Source organism: Pyrus communis, chromosome 1 (genome assembly GCF_963583255.1).
Source record: "Pyrus communis chromosome 1, drPyrComm1.1, whole genome shotgun sequence".
NCBI lineage: Eukaryota > Viridiplantae > Streptophyta > Magnoliopsida > Rosales > Rosaceae > Pyrus > Pyrus communis.
Window position 1 is genome coordinate 3,426,889 of NC_084803.1, and position 18,279 is coordinate 3,445,167.

At 40.2% G+C, this 18,279-nt stretch overlaps 3 protein-coding genes and 1 pseudogene across 4 annotated transcripts; 3 read left to right on the forward strand and 1 right to left on the reverse strand.

Annotated features, from left to right (window-relative positions):
* The first annotated feature begins 163 nt into the window (after positions 1-163).
* On the forward strand, positions 164-2,354 carry LOC137739228 (uncharacterized). 2 transcript variants are annotated; one of them, XM_068478783.1, is made up of 7 exons: positions 164-344; positions 701-819; positions 1,067-1,149; positions 1,236-1,357; positions 1,459-1,623; positions 1,774-1,867; positions 1,965-2,354. In XM_068478783.1, the coding sequence occupies exons 1-7, from the start codon at positions 305-307 to the stop codon at positions 2,212-2,214; spliced, it is 873 nt and encodes a 290-aa protein (XP_068334884.1). In that variant the 5' UTR covers positions 164-304; the 3' UTR covers positions 2,215-2,354. The 2 variants fall into 2 exon arrangements, with proteins under 2 accessions (XP_068334884.1, XP_068334891.1); XM_068478790.1 differs by lacking the exon at positions 701-819 and having other exon boundaries at positions 214-344.
* Positions 2,301-4,628, reverse strand: LOC137739219 (UDP-sulfoquinovose synthase, chloroplastic). Its single transcript, XM_068478771.1, has 3 exons — positions 4,499-4,628; positions 2,994-4,073; positions 2,301-2,887 (listed from the first exon to the last, which is right to left on the reverse strand). Exons 2-3 carry the CDS (start codon positions 4,041-4,043, stop codon positions 2,486-2,488), a joined length of 1,452 nt encoding a protein of 483 aa, XP_068334872.1. The 5' UTR covers positions 4,044-4,073; positions 4,499-4,628; the 3' UTR covers positions 2,301-2,485.
* Positions 4,629-10,659: 6,031 nt separating this feature from the next.
* Positions 10,660-15,625, forward strand: LOC137739209 (ATP-dependent zinc metalloprotease FTSH 4, mitochondrial-like). The gene is made up of 7 exons (XM_068478759.1): positions 10,660-11,106; positions 11,916-12,006; positions 12,207-12,470; positions 12,786-13,022; positions 13,127-13,251; positions 13,661-14,137; positions 14,268-15,625. The coding sequence occupies exons 1-7, from the start codon at positions 11,080-11,082 to the stop codon at positions 15,195-15,197; spliced, it is 2,151 nt and encodes a 716-aa protein (XP_068334860.1). The 5' UTR covers positions 10,660-11,079; the 3' UTR covers positions 15,198-15,625.
* A 790-nt stretch (positions 15,626-16,415) lies between these two features.
* LOC137729623 (acyl-lipid (9-3)-desaturase-like) lies at positions 16,416-17,886 on the forward strand (annotated as a pseudogene).
* Positions 17,887-18,279: the final 393 nt, after the last annotated feature.

The window sequence follows — 18,279 nt, forward strand, 5'->3', positions numbered from 1 at the left end:
AAAGTTGGCAAACCGATTAAAAATCGTGAGTGTCGTCTCATATTTTTTGAGAAAAATGGTATTGCTAAGTTTCTACTTGACATCATTTTAACGTACAATAGTTATACTTTTTACCAAGCTGAGAAAAAGTCTTTCAATTTAAAAGTTAGGTGGTTCTGTTAATCATCAAAACGTTATTTTTAGTTGCACTGAGTTAGGTCCCCTTTGCATAAAGATTGTCGTCGCACTTCTCGATAGTCGGTCCGAAATCTGAATCGTCCTCCGCCTGGCGCCATAGAGTTTCCTCAGTCCAACTCTCTAATCCATGTCGGTGACTCGCCCGACTCCGACGCAGAAGCAACCAGGTAAATCTGATAAATTTTCCTTCCCAGAATTTTAGTTCCTTCTCTTTGCAGAGATTTTCCAAAATTTCCTGGCCATGGATGCTAAAAAAGAACCAATCTTTTCGCAAACCCAGTTCATAAAATTCTCAAATTTATCGTCTTTTGAGTGATCAAAGGGTGTCTCTGTAAGTTTTTTGATCTTGGGTTCGAAACTAATTTCATTTTAATCTCCATAATATACTAATTTATGTTCGGTTTTATTGTCTGGTTGTCGATATGTTCTAGCTTAATTATGTTCGTAACAGGTTCAATGTGTTCCTTTAACATGTATTGGCTGCATAAATTTTGAAGAAAATCTTTTCGAATTCCGTCGGCAGTTATTCAACAGCGCAGGATTGTTGTAGAAAACAAGCATGGGGAGAAGCTTGTCGGGATATTACATGAGAGGGGTTCGAAGGATCTCGTTGTGGTGTGCCATGGCATCCACTCATCAAAGGTTGTTATTGGCTACGACAAACAAACTATGTCTTTGTCAATTGTATGACTGAAAGATCCAGAAATTTGAAACATTTATTCATTAGTCACTTGAGTAAGAGCAGGTTGTAACCAATCGGAATCTATCTGTTTTTTGTTACCTTCGCGAGCGTAAGCGTGTGTATTATGTTGTTTGTGCACTAAATGTCATCTGTTCGAAGATGGTGGGATAGATGGTTGAATTTACAGTCTTTTTGTATTATCTCTAGGAACGCATTCCCATGGTGAACATTGCCGCTGTGTTAGAAAACGATGGTATAAGCGCCTTCCGCTTTGACTTCGCTGGAAACGGGTAAGCTATTTGCTGGTTGTTATGCCATACCTCGTAGGGACAACATATGCAGTTATAAGAAGTTTATATTTATGCATACCTCCTAGGGAAAGTGAAGGTTTGTTTCGATATGGTCACTATCGAAGAGAAGCTGATGATATACGCGCTGTAGTTCAATACTTTCGTGGGAAGGATTATGTAGTAACTGCAGTTGTTGGTCACAGTAAAGGTCTGTCTATAATTTTGCTCTTTTAGAACCAAAGCGTAACTTGAGAAACAAAAGGAGGAACGGAACGATGTTTGAAGTTACTGCTGACATGTTTCTTGCAGGGGGGAATGCAGTGATCTTGTATGCTGCAAAATACAGTGATGTTCGTGCAGTTGTAAATATTTCTGGCCGATTTGATCTGGAAAGAGGCATGGAAGGTCGCTTAGGTAAAGATTTTCGACAAAGAATCAAGCGAGATGGATTTATTGACGTTAAGAACAGAAGAGGTAAGCTATCATATGCAGTTATTCTTATTTTCCATAAACACAGCTGTCTTATCATAGTCGTTCTTTCAACAGTGTGGAATTTACAAGTCCTTCGTTTACAAACCCATTTGTCTATATAAAGTTTGCAACTGCGTATCTACTTGTTAATAGGTACATTTCAGTATCGTGTCACCGAAGAAAGTTTGATAGAGCGTCTAACAACTGATATGCGTGCAGCCTGCCAATCGATTAATCAAAATTGCAGGTCAGTGATTGCAACTTGCCTCATAGATTACTTCTCCAATCTTCTGCTAATGATTATCCATAAAAATTCGGTTGATTACATTTTGCATTATCTGCAGGGTTTTGACAGTTCATGGATCAAATGATAAAATTGTTCCTTTTGAAGATGCTTTTGAGTTTGACAAGATTATACCTAATCACAAAGTATCGATCGTGGAAGGAGCTGATCACGAATACACTTTACACCAAAACGAGCTGGCTTCGATCGTGTTGGACTTCATCAAGGAAGATTTTCACCAGGACATGGATCTGTCTAAGCAGTCACCATCTAGCACAAGAGCCGATAAATCTCTCGATTCACGATTGTGATCTTAACCTCATTGTCGTAAGTTGTAAATCTTTCTGGTTTAGGATGTCAAAATCTTCTGACAAATTGGCGAATCGTTATCAAAGTAATACAAGTATCAACGTTTAAACATCGAAATTTTATTATTTGTTAGGAATTGAAACTGACTGCAACGAGCAATCACTGACAAGTAGTAGCAAAAGTAACCTACTAACTAACAACAGAGGTGATACAGATCGATAACGTCCTCAGTACGTATACAACTACTAATCACATATACACTAAACCACTCAACTATGCTGTGACAGTCTTCGGCTTAGCCCCGATTTTTCTCCAAGATACACTGGGCATTATCTGCTTTGTGTCGACGCGATCCTTGTACTTAATAGCAAAATTGAGCAATGAATCCAAAAGAGAGTCCGAAAGAAGGTGCGGTTTCAGTCCCAACTCAATAAGTTTAGTGTGTTTAGCATTGTAGTAGTGCTCCTCAGCTTCAACTCTAGGGTTTGGGACAGAGGTGGTTTGCACATCAATTCCGAGCTTCTCTCCAGCTTTTGTAACAAGTGCCGCAAGTTGATTGACGGAAAACTGCTCAGTAAATTGATTGAAGACCCTAAACTCACCGGCCTTTGCTGGGTTTGCGATGGCAATTTCAACACACTGAACTGTGTCTCTTATGTCAAGATATCCCCTGGTCTGGAAGATCAAAATTCATACATATTAGTACATGGGAATTGGGAAGTAATGCAATGCGACTTCTTTGATGCACTCGAAAAGAAAGCTTTGTATTGAAGGATTTTACCTGACCCCCTTTGCCATACACGGTAAGCGGATGACCGACAGCAGCCTGCACGCAGAACCGGTTTAATGCAGTTCCAAAAACTCCATCATAATCAAACCTGTTATTGAGTTCTTCATGCATCTCAGTTTCATCGGTTCTCACTCCATATACCACTCCTTGATTTAGATCAGTGGCTCTAATCCCCCAAGCCTTGCAAGTGAAGGCTATATTATTCGAATCATGAACCTTGCTCAAATGGTAGAAAGAGCTCGCTTGCTTCGGGTAGGGCAAAGTATCTGTTCTCCCGTTATGAGTAATTGTAATGAAACCCTCCTCAATGTCAATATTTGGAGTCCCATATTCTCCCATGGTCCCGAGCTTCACGAGATGACACTCCTCTCTGAACTCTTTTATAGCAAAGAGAACATTCAGAGTTCCAATCACGTTGTTATTCTGCGTAAATACTGCTCTTGACCGATCAATCATGGAGTAAGGGGCAGACCGCTGTTCCCCGAAATGAACAACAGAATCAGGCTCAAAAGACTTGAAGGCTTCTGACAAGAACTCGAAATCACAAACATCACCAATGTAGAGTTCAATGGACTTTCCAGTGAGAGCTTTCCAACAACGGATACGATCATGGATAGAGGCGATTGGAGTCAGGGAACCAAGACCGAGCTGGTGATCAAAGAGACGGCGCACAAGGCTATCAACAATGGCAACCTCATAACCTTTCTTGGATAGGTGAAGGGCTGTGGCCCAACCACAGTAGCCATCTCCACCGACGACCAGCACCCGCTGTGGTTTGGAAGCTCCGCCTGAACTCTCATTAACGCCGTAGCTCGGTTCATTTGGGGCTTCCCTACTTGCAGAGAGTGTGGTTGCACGCACCGTGCAAGTACCAGTCTGTGACCTCTCCCCTTGCAGGATGATCCTCCCAAATGGGGTTTTGGAAGTCTGAAAAGTTAAAGAGGAAGGAAATGCGATCGAGTGTTGGATCAATGGTTTGGTGTAGGGTTTACCACCAGAGGAGAATTTTAGAGAACAGGAAGTTGAAAGCAAATGTGCCATCAATTTTTGCTTCCCCTTACTCACAAATACCTGCAAAGAACGATCCAAAATGTTCAAATCCTTCGTTTGTTTTTTTCAGACAAGATGATATATATTCTAAACTCCTCTAATCTACGGGAGAAGGATTCGAACTTGGGTGCATGCCGCGACATTAAAAAGTCCGTCCATTTAAATCCTTAGTAAGTTTCATGTACTGATTTCATAACAGCAAAACAAAGAACATATTTCCAATGAAGCAAACACCCAATAATCTTTCGCAGAAAATATCCACACAGAAAGCAGATTTCTTTAGACACCCAACACAGTTGTAAAAAATTTAAACTCTTACGCTATGTCTTCGGATAAAGAACAAAATTAAACCAGCTTAAAATTCAGGGAAACACACAGACTAAATACAAGACTTAATTCAGCAGATAAATAAAAAAAGAAGAAGAAATATTAGAGTGAGTTCTTACTGTAACAGGATCAGCAGAGAGTGCAGGAAATAAGTGATGAAAGAAAGAGTGAAGACTGTTTTGGTGTGTTGGGGGATTTAGGGGAGGAAGGAGAAGAATCAAAAGCAGCAGGCGGAGGAATATCCCTCTTATCCATTCTCCAAAATGGGCTCGACTGACCCGAAATACAAACTAGTCCATAACCAGAAAAGCCCACTCAATGTTCGAGGCTACTACATTTCAAGGCTTAGTAAAAAAATTCATTCCCAATAAGTCAGAAAATAGGATTAGATTCTCTTTCTTTTTTGGGTAAAATAAAATTGGGCTACATCTAGCCCCAAAAAACAGTGGGTCCCATAAAAAAAAGAAGTAGTAACCCATGTGAGCAAAATTCCATTACTCTCTATTTACTTACGAATACACTTATACTCTATTTTTGTCATTTTTATATTCTTTTTTCTTACATATTTTTCTTGCAATTTGGTTAATTAATTATTGTTTTAAATTTCATAAGAATTCAAATTTCAAATCAATTTAACGTTCTTGGGTATTGGTGGGTGAAAATTTTAAATAAATCTTTTTTCAAAATTGTATGATACTAGTTTACCAATTTGTGTTAGGTAAATTGTTGTGTTTTACGTGGAAAAAAAATTAGAGTGCGGAGTGGGGGTTTGTATCTATCAACATATGAGATTGAGATAAGAAAATCTAATCCAACAAAAGGTTCATAAGTGATGAAATCTAATTTGTCCAAATTTGAACTTTTTTAGGTTAAAAGGTTCTGTTGACCCTAAAAATTACAAAGCCTACGTGGCACGCATGCCGAGTAACTAATAAGCTAACTACGTCATTCGGTTGAATGTCGGGCGTGCCAACTCGTCGGCCGAGGAGTAAAATTTGTTGATGTTGCGTTGAGCGCATTGCTGACTTCTTTATCTTGCGACTGCGGACGAGGAAGAAACAAATCTCGGCCTTTGGATTCTCGAGCTTGAAGACAAGGCTGCTAATTCTGCGAAGTTCACAAATTGTCGGCGCCGGATTCGGTTATAGTGATTATATTCGTGAAAGTATAAGCACGTCGAATCGACACTAGACTGTACGGACACAAGTATTCAAAGGTGATGTATGTCTTGATGGTAAATGTGGTTCGGCCGTCAGAATGCTGAACTTTGAAACTCACTTGTGAGTATCCAATTATAAAATCACTCGGCGTTCAATATGCCGAATGTCGTAACTCGTAACACCTTACTTCGACGAGAATACTAATAAGATGACCTCTGCCAATAAGGATTCGGAAACCCTATCGACCGAGACTTGAATAGGTAACCAGTTGACCTCAACGCAGTGCTGTTTATCCAAACTGAAGGTGCTCTTCGGTCGGCTGATTCTACGGCGACAGTGCTGTTTATCCAAATTGAAAGTGTTCGCCAGTTGCCTTCACAGTGCTGTTTATCCAAACTGAAGATGTGTCGGCAGGAAAAAGAAAAGAAAAAATCTCAAGATGTTTGAGAGGTTTTGCGTAGAGCAATTGTGTGTTGAATTGGCGGTCCCTTGAAATATTGCACGGCGTCTTGTATTTATAGGGACGAGTACGCGCTGGTTGATAAGCTGATAAAGACTCCCAAGCTATTAAAACTCTTCCACTGACTTGATCCTCGGATAAGCCTTACTACACCCAGGACTCTGAACTTAGTAAAAAATGCAACCAATTTCGATTCTTGTGTTTAGACTTATCACATCGAATCCCAAAATAATTTGTAGGCTTGAATTTGGACAAATAATGTTCATCTAAACAACCACGAATTATATATATACATATATATATGTATATACATACATACATACATACATACATATATATATATATATATATATATATAGTTTGCCTTCCATTATTTCACATGGCATGCAGACTTATACGGCAACCACTAATTATCTATATATATATATATATATATAAAATTGATAGCTTTTCACATGGCATGCAGGCCAAGTCCATCATCAATCCAATTCATCTGACAACATCCATAAACAACCTAGCCTACTTAGGTCTCCTATCTCACCATTATCCAAGCCTTGCAAATCCCATGCTATGCCACGTGATCAGAATCCAAGCCGAGTTGCTCTAATCCACACGGAACACTGCTAACAAATCCAAATTAAATTGGATTGTTCTGCCTGCTTCATTATCTGACACCGTGCATATCCCAATAGTCCACCATCATTCAAATTAATTGGGATTTAGACAAATATGAGGTTTAAATAATTTAATATATTACTAAGAGATAATATCATGATTAAATTCACAATATTATTTCTCAATAATAATTAAAAATTATTTCAACCATTTTGTCCTTCAATGGTCCAAAATTCTGCTCATTCAACGGCCTCGATTGTTCGGGCCGAAAGTGTAAAATCGGGTCCAAACATTGTCCCCCAGTTTCCTTGAGCTTCGGCTCGTAAGCCGAATGGTTAAGGAAATTAGTCATCAAATATCCTTCCTCGGCAAGGCTTAAAAATAAACAGGCCTCATGCCTAGCTCGGCAATTTGCTGAGTATCCATCATTGACCAACCACCTTGGCTAGCATGTGTACGGACATGACTAATAAAAGTGGCTGAGGAACAACATCATGGCCGAGGACATCAGGGGGTCTTATAGTGGCTGAGGAACATGCAATTAGCTATATATGTTTGATGGGCATATATATTACTTGGAAAGTATACCTTGATGAGTTGGCCGAGCTCGGCCTTTAATAAAAACTTTTGTCTCTTCCCCAATGGTATTCTGACATAACTTGGAAGCAAATCATGATTCCCCTCCTGCAACCGTATAGCCATAGGGTGAAGCCTACTGCCATTCTTGTCCATAAATCACATCACACTCTGAAGCAAGCTATATATAAAACCCCATGGAAATATTGGAACCACATGAAGACCTACCATCTAATAAAGGTGGCCTTTTCCAAATGGCTTTGTTAAAACCAAGACTTATATATATATATATATATAGGTCATGATAGTACCATATTTGAGTCACATCAAATCTTTTTGCTTTACCAACCCAGTGCCCACCTTTCAACTATTATAAAATGAAGGGGAAGTGGAACCATGTTAGGGAAAATGAAATCATGACGTCTAGGGAAAGTGGAATCATGACATCCACTTTTTAAAAATTTTCTCGACTTTCTCGACCTACCATCGACTTCGGCCTAATGGTTTATCTTGGCCGAATCCTTATGCATAATCACATGCATCGGCTTACGGCCGACTGCACACTGCACCAAGGTTCCCCCCCCCCCCCCAAAGCTTCCATCTTCCATTCCTTTGGCAATGACATTTTTGTACGGGGTACGAAATATGGATCGATCGTTGCCCCCTATTTTCTTATGCACCATCTGCTCAAATAGCCAGATGGTTAAGAAAATAATTTATTGGTCCTTTCTCCCTTTTTATTTATTATTATTATTATTATTTTTTAGACGAAAACAAAAGTGGCCATACCATAATCAGGAGGAGGCCAACGATGCTTTATCCCAAGTCAGGATCTTTTTATATCAAAAATTTCACTTTGAGTTTTCTCAAGGCCAAATAAATAACACCTCCAAATGTGTTTGGCTTGACGAAAGATTTTTTTATCAACCGCCGAATGTGTTGAACAATCATTATGCCCCCCAAGCATAATTACTTCGTTAATTTCGGCCTTTAACTCAAATAACTGAGCCGAACGAGATTGCTCTCTACCGGCTTTATTGCCAATAACCATATCGATTATTATGGTTTTGGAACCTAAGACCATGTCTTTAATTACCATATCAATTGATGTGGTTTTTTCGTCTGAAGCTGTGTATCGGCCTTATTCGTCATTGGAACACTCATCTGACAAATCATTTTCTGAGTCAATTTTTGGCTCAGAGATTTGAACATTTTCTTCTAGGCCTACCACACTTTCAATCTCGACCGAAAAAATAGGTGGCCTAGGTTTTCCTTCTTGGCCGACCATATTTTCAGTCTCGACCGAAAAAATAGTTGGCCTTTGTTCTTCAGCCAAATTAACAATTTTTTTAGGCCGAATGTTGGTTGTGGCCAGAACGGAAAATTGCCCCCGGTCTTTTCAACCAACCATTTCTCAAATGGAATCGATTTTTAGTAAAAAACGTAAGGAAAATATTTTCCATCTAGCCAGGTATTAAATCGAGTCTTGTCTTCATTTACCCATTGCTTTTGCAGGGTAATATGAGTTTTTATTCTCAACATGTAAGTGAATGACTTTTGCATCTCTGTATGGCCACGAAGAATTTTTCCCACTTCCAAAGATCTTTTTCGTTCCTCATTGTGTTTTTTTGATTCCTCTAAGAGCTCGTACAATCGGCTATGTGGAGCCGGATTGGAATCTTGATATATCATTTGAACTTTGTAGTTTTAGCACTGGATCCTACCGGGCGTGCCAAAATGTTGACCCTAAAAATTACAAAGCCTACGTGGCGCATAGGTCGAGCTTCTAATAAGCTAACTACGTCATTCGATTAAATGCGGGGCGTGCCAACTCGTCGGCCGAGGAGTAAAATTTATTGATGTTGCGTTGAGCATGTATATTCATAAGAGTATAAGCACGTCGAATCAACAACAGACTGTACGGACACAAATATTCAAAGGTGATGTATGTCTTAATGGTAAATGTGGTTCGACAGTCAGAATGCCGAACTCTGAAACTCACTTGTGAGTATCCAATCATAAAATCACTCGGCGTTCAATACGCCGAATGTCGTAACTCGTAACACCTTACTTTGACGAGAAGGTTAATAAGATGACCTCTGCCAATAAGGATTCAGAAACCCTTCTCAACTAAGACTTGGATAGGTAACCAGTCGGCCTCGACGCAGTGCTGTTTATCCAAATTGAAGGTGCTCCTCGGTCGGCTGATTCTACGGCGACAATGCTGTTTATCCAAATTGAAAGTGTTCGCCGGTAGCCTTCATAGTGTTGTTTATCCAAACTGAGATGTGTCGGCGGGAAAAAGAAAAAAAAAATCTCAAGATGTTTGAGAGGTTTTGCGCAGGGCAATTGTGTGTTGAATTGGCGGTCCCCTGAAATATTGCACGACATCTTGTATTTATAGGGACGGGTACGCGCTGGTTGATAAGCTGATAAAGACTCCCAAGCTATTAAAACTCTTCCACTGACTTGATCCTCGGATAAGCCTTACTACACCCAGGACTCTGAACTTAGTAAAAAATGCAACCAAATTTGATTTTTGTGTTTAGTCTTATCACTTCGAATCCCAAAATAATCTGCAAGCTTGGATTTGAACAAATAACATTCATCTAAACAACCACCAATTATATATATAGTTTGCCTTTCACTATTTCACATGGCATGCAGACTTATACGGCAACCACCAATTATCTATATATATATATATATATATATATATATATAATTGATAGCCTTTCACATGGCATGCAGGCCAAGTCCATCATCAATCCAATTCATTTGACAACATCCATAAACAACCTAACCTACTTAGGTCTCCTATCTCACCATTATCCAAGCCTTGCAAATCCCATGCTATGCCACGTGATCAGAATCCAAGTCGAGTTGCTCTAATCCACACGATAAACTGCTAACAAATCCAAATTAAATTGGATTGTTCTGCCTGCTTCATTATCTGACGCTGTGCATATCCCAATAGTCCACCATCATTCAAATTAATTGGGATTTAGACAAATATGAGGTTTAAATAATTTAATATATTACTAAGAGATAATATCATGATTAAAATCACAATATTATTTCTCAATAATAATTAAAAATTATTTCAACCATTTTGTCCTTCAATGGTCTAAAATTCTTCTCATTCAACGGCCTCGATTGTTCGGACCGATAGTGTAAAATTGGGTGCAAACAGGTTCATAAAAAAATTAAAATAACACGTCCAAAAATTAACTTAAGAAAAATTAACACACAAAAAAATTACTACATAAAAAAAAATACAAGCCCATATAAGGTCCGAAAGAAATAATTCATCATTGGAAGAGATTCTATTATAAAGCTTCAAAGATTCACCAAGGTATAAAATGGACCATATCTACCATTTTTCTAGTTCTATGTAATAAAGCCCTTCTACATTTCTTTTATTTTTCTGTCCATCTTTGCCACGGGGCTAGCAAGTGAGCCACGAACGAGAGTGATCACGTGCTTGTCGGGTGACAAGTACGAACGGACTATGAATTTCAGGCGAAAGGTTCGGTGTCCCTCCATGGAACTCACAAAATGTCCATGAGTCCATCCCTCCACCCAAATATCCACCCCTCCAAGGGTAAAACGGGGCTGTAGATATCCATCCCTCCGAGGGCAATATGGACGTTTCACATCTAATCATGATCCAAGGAGGCTAGGACTCCAGTAATCTCTCTCCTCAAACCTCTATCTTCCAAAGCCCCGGTCTTTCCCCCGTTTTCCTTCTCATTTTCTCGCCATCCAAACGCAACCGCGAGCTTACGGACCGACCCATCAAAGCCTCCGGAGTTTTGAGTTAGAGAGAGAAAGGCGCGGTGGATTTAGTGCGAGAAACAATCAGACATTGTTGGTCTTCCAGCAAGAGATGGCTTTGAGGCGCCTGATCACTCAGGTCGGTTGAATCTCTCAGCTGGGGTTCCAAGTCTGTGAATTTATGCAGTTTTCAGTTTTTTATATGCGATAGAATTGTTTTCCCAGTGAAATAGTATGTTTCTTTTAACTTGATCTCGAAAACCTTAATTCCTGTATTTTGATTGCTTAGGAATTTGGTAGTTAGGTTAATTTCTGTAACCATGTTGTTCTTATTTGCCGTGTTGCGGTATAGGGGTTCGTTTCGCTTTGAGTTTTATGGGTTTACATTCCAACAAGGAGATGCTTACATTGCGAAGACTTTGGAAATTTGTAATTTAGATGTTAAAATCCGTACCAATTGGGAACCCAATTGGAGATGGACCTTTTGAGCCCGTTAGGAAAATCGGATGTTATCTGAATTTTGGTTTCCTCTTAGTTTGTTGCTTGTATCCGTAAATGAACGGAGAGTTAGTTGAAAGCTCCTTTTATGTGGTCCAAAGGCCGATTATGATCGGTCGAGGTTGCGTTGTTTCTTTTCAATAGGACCATGTTAGTTGTATTTTAAGGGTTGGAACTTGGGTCACCTCTTTTGGTCTTAAAAGAAAGGAGTTTGATGTTTTTGTTGGAAGGAGGAAAGTGGGTATACAATCCAAGTCCCTCCCTTTTCACTGTTGAGAACTTGCAGTCGATGCCTTAATGAATGCTGTACTCGAGGTTGTTTTCCAATTACATTTTAGTTTTCTATCTCAACGAGCAAAAGGATGGAACCATTTAAATTTTAATTGCGTTCTTAGACATACTTCTGTTGTTTCTTTGGGTTATTTTTAACTCCATGTTCTTTCTTAACAGGTTTCAAGGCATCGATCAGAGTTGGGACAACTGACAAAAGTGGTTACCAGAACTTATCATCCTACCAACAGGTTACGAGGAGGTGCCGGAGGTATGACGTATTCAAAATTTGATTTTTATATATCTTTTGTTCTTCATTTCAAACTTGCAAAGAAATATGTTTCTTGTTTATTATCTTGTCAATTTGTTCCTTTAGGTACTTCATTGTTTAGGCTTTAAGTGAAAGACAGAATACTCTTCTCCATTATCTTCACTTATAGAAATGATTGCTTTCTTTTAAACCTTATGCAGGGAATAAGTTTTTAAGTACTCAAGAAAGATTCAAGTCCAGTTATGTTGCCAATTTCGGCCGTAGAGTACGCGATACCGATGAAGCTAGTGAAATTTCCTATCTAAAAGAACTTTACCATCGGAGTGACTATGAAGCAGTGATAAGAGCATTTGAAAGTCAACCTTCATTACATTCTAACCCTTCAGCACTTTCTGAATATGTGAAAGCATTAGTAAGAGTTGGCAGGCTGGATGACAGTGGTTTACTCAAGACATTGCAGAGAGGTGGGTAACAGAACACGGTTATGTTTCTTTTTTAATTGTTTCTACAAAATTACACCCTAGTTCATCTTTATCTTGTAGACATGTCTAATTTGTGCTAAGCTTATGGTTGAAGTAGGGTTTATAAAAGTTTAATTGGATGACGGTTTTTTAGTACCCTACATTTTTTATAATTAAATTCCCTTTTTCTTGTGTTATAGGGATCCTGAACTTCTGTTGAATTTTCTGCGAACAATGTTATGCTTAGTAAATACTTTTTTAGTTTTTTTCACCTTGACCTGGCTTATAAATTTGAGCTATCCTCTACAAATTCTGTAGGTGTTGCTAACTCTGCAAGGGAAGAAGAAAGCATTGCCGGCTTCTCAGTTCTCAAGAATTTTGGAAAAACTACGAAAGAAGGTATTCTTGGAACTGCAAATGCTCCTATTCATATGGTGGCTACAGAAGGTGGTCAGTTTAAAGAGCAGCTGTGGCGTACAATTCGCTCTATCGCACTGGCCTTTCTTTTGATATCTGGTATAGGAGCACTCATTGAGGATAAAGGAATAAGCAAAGGTATTACTATCTCTTGGTGCTTTAGACTCTTCTGCCAATTGATTAAGATGCTTTCTAAAAATGATGAAAGTTTTTCCTTTTAATTTTCCATTTCCACATTTCAGGGCTCGGACTAAATGAGGAGGTTCAACCTATCACGGAATCAAGCACAAAATTTAGTGATGTAAAGGGTGTTGATGAGGCTAAATCTGAGTTAGAGGAAATTGTTCACTATCTTCGAGATCCTAAGGTAAATGCATCAACCTTATGTATAGAAGAATATGTAATATGAAGACCTTTTAGTCATCACCCTATACCCCCTGATTTCTGGAATGGGGGAAATATAATTGCTATTTCATCCAACATAAGGTGGTGATTTTGGAAGTAAACTTTTAGCGCAAAGGGCTTGAAATGGTCTCAGTCCACTCGAAAAAGTTTCCCCTCATTGCATTGTGTTCCTTTAAATCAATTGGAGAGTACAATCTTGATTACCTTGATCTTGTGGTGTACTAACTATAGTTTAGCTGGAGATGGGCTGATATTCCAAATCCATCGTGATTGTTGCCATTTGTTTCCCATGCTTGCACTCTTTTTATCTTCTTTTTTTAATTTATTCTAATTGTAGGGCATGCTCCTTAATGCGATTTCCCTCGGTGCAGCGTTTCACTTGTCTAGGTGGCAAGCTCCCAAAAGGTGTCTTGCTTGTTGGTCCACCTGGCACTGGGAAAACCATGTTAGCAAGAGCCATTGCTGGAGAAGCCGGGGTACCTTTCTTTTCATGCAGCGGCAGTGAGTTTGAAGAGATGTTTGTTGGTGTAGGGGCTCGAAGGGTAAGGGATCTTTTCTCGGCTGCAAAGAAGCAGTCACCTTGTATAATATTCATTGATGAGATAGACGTAATAGGAGGAAGCCGAAACCCAATGGATCAGAAGTACATGAAGATGACCCTCAATCAGTTACTTGTCGAACTTGATGGTTTTAAACAAAATGAAGGGATTATTGTCATTGCTGCTACTAATTTCCCAGAATCTCTGGACAAGGCATTGGTGAGACCTGGACGGTTTGATCGGCACATTGTTGTCCCTAATCCTGATGTTGAAGGGCGAAGGCAGATTATGGAAGCCCACATGTCGAAGGTATTCTTTTTATGATAGATTTTGTTAGACTCCACCAAGAATTGCTTTGTAAGTTGTATTTTAGATTGATGCAGCAGATTCTTTAGAACTAGAAGTCACTCCAAGACTAATCAAGATGTTCTTTTGACAGGTTCTGAAGGCCAGTGACGTCGATTTGAGTATTATTGCCAGAGGAACTCCGGGGTTCTCCGGAGCTGATCTTGCGAACTTGATCAACATTGCTGCTCTGAAAGCTGCCATGGACGGTGCTAAAGCAGTGAACATGGCTGATCTTGAATATGCAAAAGACAAAATTATGATGGGAAGCGAACGCAAGTCAGCTGTTATATCTGATGAGTCAAGAAAGGTAACAGCTTTCCATGAGGGTGGCCATGCACTTGTAGCAATCCACACTGATGGTGCTCATCCAGTTCACAAGGCAACAATAGTTCCTAGGGGTATGGCGCTTGGCATGGTTATGCAGCTGCCCGACAAGGACCAGACAAGTGTCTCCCGGAAACAGATGCTAGCACGGCTTGATGTTTGTATGGGGGGGCGTGTTGCAGAAGAGCTCATTTTTGGAGAAAGTGAAGTTACGTCCGGTGCATCAAATGATCTCCAGCAAGCAACTTCGCTTGCTAGAGCAATGGTTACGAAGTACGGCATGAGCAAACAAGTTGGGCTCGTCAGTCACAATTACGACGACAATGGTAAGAGCTTGAGCACAGAAACCAGGCTGCTCATCGAAGAAGAAGTGAAGTACTTATTGGAAAGGGCATACGACAATGCAAAAGCCATCCTCACCGAACACAGCAAGGAACATTACGCACTTGCTAATGCTTTACTGGAGGAGGAAACACTCACTGGAACTCAGATCAAATCCTTGCTTGCACAAGTAAGCTCCCAGCAACAGCAGCAACCGTACCAGCAAGTAGTTGCAGCGAAGAGCAACTCGCAGTCTAAGCCAGTGCCACCCTCCACCCCCAACGCAGCTGCATCTGCCGCTGCGGCTGCATCCGCCGCTGCCGCCGCTGCAACTGCTGCGGCCAAGTCAACAGGTATTGCTCCTGTTGGATCTTAGAACGGGACAGGTTGATGAGTCGCAGGCATCTATTTATTAGTGTCAATGTTCATATGGTAAAATTTTACTCTCAGCAGCCTTTTTGTTCGGATATGACATTGCAATGTTTAAAATATGAGGTATAAGATTGTGGTTCGACCCATAGTTGAGGTAGTTTTGTGTAATTTACCCTAAAATTTTACTCTCAGCGGCCTTTTTGTTCAGGTGCCGTATTACGCTGCTGCATTGAGGTATAATTTGTGTATCTCCGTAGTCATAATAACTGGGAATGTAGACGAGTTAAAAAATGCAATGAGTCAGTGTGGGAGTAATAACTCAAAAGGCACTGGAGAACATCCCTCGTCTATTTTCGATTTTTACCCTCTCTGATGGGTTTTGAGTTTGACAAGATAATACCTAATCGGATTATCGGATGGGTTTTGAGTTTTTTTCTTTTTTCTTTTTTTGGTAAGCTGGATTCCATAAAACCAGGGCAAAGATCCTTATCTTCCCTTCTTTCTTCTTTTTATTTCTCCTCCACGATTTTTTTTATTTTTTATTTTTAAGTTTGCTATTATTAGGAGAAGTGAAAAGATTTCAAAACTATTACAATAATTTAAGGAGTTCGAACTTAGAATGCATGAGCAGAAACTCATACTTTACCCACCAAGAGATTGGACTCTCTCACTTTCCTTTCCCGTCTATTTGCAGTGGTTCTGGATTCTCTTGACATTCGAACCAATTGGAATCGAACCCGCTCCTAAGCTCATTCCCAAAGGAGGAATGTAAGCATTATCTTAGATTTCTTTTCAATGTTACAGTCAAACAATCGAGTCCTATATAGGACTCAACACCGCTATTTATATTATGAATTAGTAATATATATAAAATGATATCCGTATTAGAACATGATTCACTGAGTAAAATTACATGATGGTGTGCCCGAGAGATTGCAAGATCCCTCTATTGTTATGACTAGATTTTGCACCAATGGAGGATGAAGATGTTTTCTCACATACTTTGGCATATCCAAGTAGCATATTATATCCAACCTTCATAAGATACACTCGTATATTTTGTGGACAAAATCCACTGAATTCTGAGTTACATGAAACAGAACGTCAATGTTGCACGATCGACACATTTGGATTATCTTATGTAACGTTACGTAGTTGTGTTCAAGATACTGTTAATTTGACATTTCCATTTCATCCGATAAACAAAAGATTTAAACCCCAACATGCAGAAATCATCGATCCATAGAAAAGTCTCTTCCTTTGGGAAAACCCCGAAAGGAAGAGTTCAGTGGGGAAGTGAAGAATTCGAATCGAAAAACCTCTGCTTTTTCCTCTCATATCACTCCAATGGCGGCAGAGTCGAAGAAGTACATTTCCCAGGATAAACTCAGCACCCACAAAGCCTGGAGATCTATGGATCTCAATACAGGGCAAGATCTACAACGTCTCCGATTGGGCCAACCACCATCCCGGCGGCGAGCTCCCGTTGCTCAGCCTCGCCGGCCAAGACGTCACGGACGCGTTCGTCGCTTACCACCCCGGGTCGGCGTGGCAGCACCTCGACCAGTTCTTCACCGGATTCCAGCTCGAAAGCTATTCTGTTTCCGAAGTTTCCAAAGATTACAGGAAGCTCGTCAACGAGTTTACGAAAATGGGGCTTTTCGAAAACAGGGGACACGGCGTCCATTTCTCTCTGTTTCTGGTGGCAATGCTGTTTACTCTGAGCGTCTACAGCGTCTTGTGCTCTGATAGCTGTTGGGTTCATCTGGGTTCCGGTGGATTGATGGGTTTTCTCTGGATTCAAAGCGGGTGGCTCGGCCACGATTCTGGTCACTACCAGATCATCAGCAGCAAAAGGGTCAACAGATTCGCCCAGATCCTCACCGGAAACTGCCTTGCCGGCATCAGCATTGCGTGGTGGAAGCGCAACCACAACGCCCACCACATTGCTGTCAACAGCCTCGAACTCGATCCGGATCTCCAGCACATGCCCTTTTTCGCTGTGAATTCAAAACTGTTCACCTCCCTCACCTCTTATTACTACGACAGGAAGATGAGTTTCGATGCTTGTACCAGCTTCTTGGTTAGTTACCAGTACTGGACTTTTTACCCGGTCATGTGTTTTGCTAGGATTAACCTTTTTGCTCAGTCTTTTACTGTTATCTTCCAAAAGATTGACGGTAAATAATAGAATTGATGAAATTTTTGGGCTTTTGGTGTTTTGGATTTGGTATGCTCTGCTGGTTTCTTACCTGCCCAATTGGAGGGAGAGAGTAATGTTCGTTGTGGCAAGCTTTTCTGTCACTGGAATCCTACATGTTCAGTTCTGCTTGAGCCATTTCTCTTCAAGCGTATACGTTGGTACGCCAACGGCGAACGATTGGTGTGAAAACCAGACGAATGGTTCGCTCAATATAGTCTGCCCGTCGTGGATGGACTGGTTCCACGGCGGATTGCAGCTTCAGATCGAGCACCATATGTTTCCGCTGTTGACTCGGGGCAACGTCAGGAAAGTGGCCCCCCTTATCAAGGCACTCTGTGAGAAGCACAACCTGCCTTTCACAATTGTGTCATTCTACAAGGCCAATGAACTCACCGTTGGGACGCTGCGCACGGCAGCGTTGCAGGCTCGCGATCTAGCTAGCCCGGTTCCGAAGAACCTAGTTTGGGAAGCTGTACACTCTGTTGGATGAGCTGAGATGAGATTAAGATGTTGTGAATGTGATGCTTTTTCCTGAGGTTTTTGATGGTGTGGTTATTTGTGCCCAAGGACAATAATGTTGGTGGTGTTGTTAGAGGGGTATGGTAACTTATTTTTTATTGGCACTTTGAGGGTGGTGAGAGCCTTGATTTCAGTTGGAGCAAAATAATCCTCATCTTTAAGGATTGCTTCCAAAATTCTTGTTTATATATTGGTTCAAAAATGTTATTTTGCACCCTTTTCAAAAGTATAATATATTTATGTTGTCAAAGTGTAAATTTGAATCATGATTTAGTGTTTTCATTTCACGACTGACTGTATTTATAACCCTAGTCTTACCTCGATTTGGTGAGATCAAGTTCAAACAATCAGCAGAACTAAATAA

Excerpts from the sequence above, each read along its gene's own strand:
- LOC137739228 (XM_068478783.1), top strand. The coding sequence starts at position 305 with ATGTCGGTGACTCGCCCGACTCCGACGCAGAAGCAACCAG. Across the intron at positions 1,150-1,235 it reads TTTGACTTCGCTGGAAACGG|GGAAAGTGAAGGTTTGTTTC; the intron begins GTAAGCTATTTG and ends CATACCTCCTAG. Across the intron at positions 1,868-1,964 it reads TCGATTAATCAAAATTGCAG|GGTTTTGACAGTTCATGGAT; the intron begins GTCAGTGATTGC and ends CATTATCTGCAG.
- LOC137739219 (XM_068478771.1), bottom strand. The coding sequence starts at position 4,043 with ATGGCACATTTGCTTTCAACTTCCTGTTCTCTAAAATTCTCCTCTGGT. Across the intron at positions 2,888-2,993 it reads TGTATGGCAAAGGGGGTCAG|ACCAGGGGATATCTTGACAT; the intron begins GTAAAATCCTTC and ends TTGATCTTCCAG.
- LOC137739209 (XM_068478759.1), top strand. The coding sequence starts at position 11,080 with ATGGCTTTGAGGCGCCTGATCACTCAG. Across the intron at positions 11,107-11,915 it reads TGAGGCGCCTGATCACTCAG|GTTTCAAGGCATCGATCAGA; the intron begins GTCGGTTGAATC and ends CTTTCTTAACAG. Across the intron at positions 12,007-12,206 it reads GTTACGAGGAGGTGCCGGAG|GGAATAAGTTTTTAAGTACT; the intron begins GTATGACGTATT and ends AACCTTATGCAG.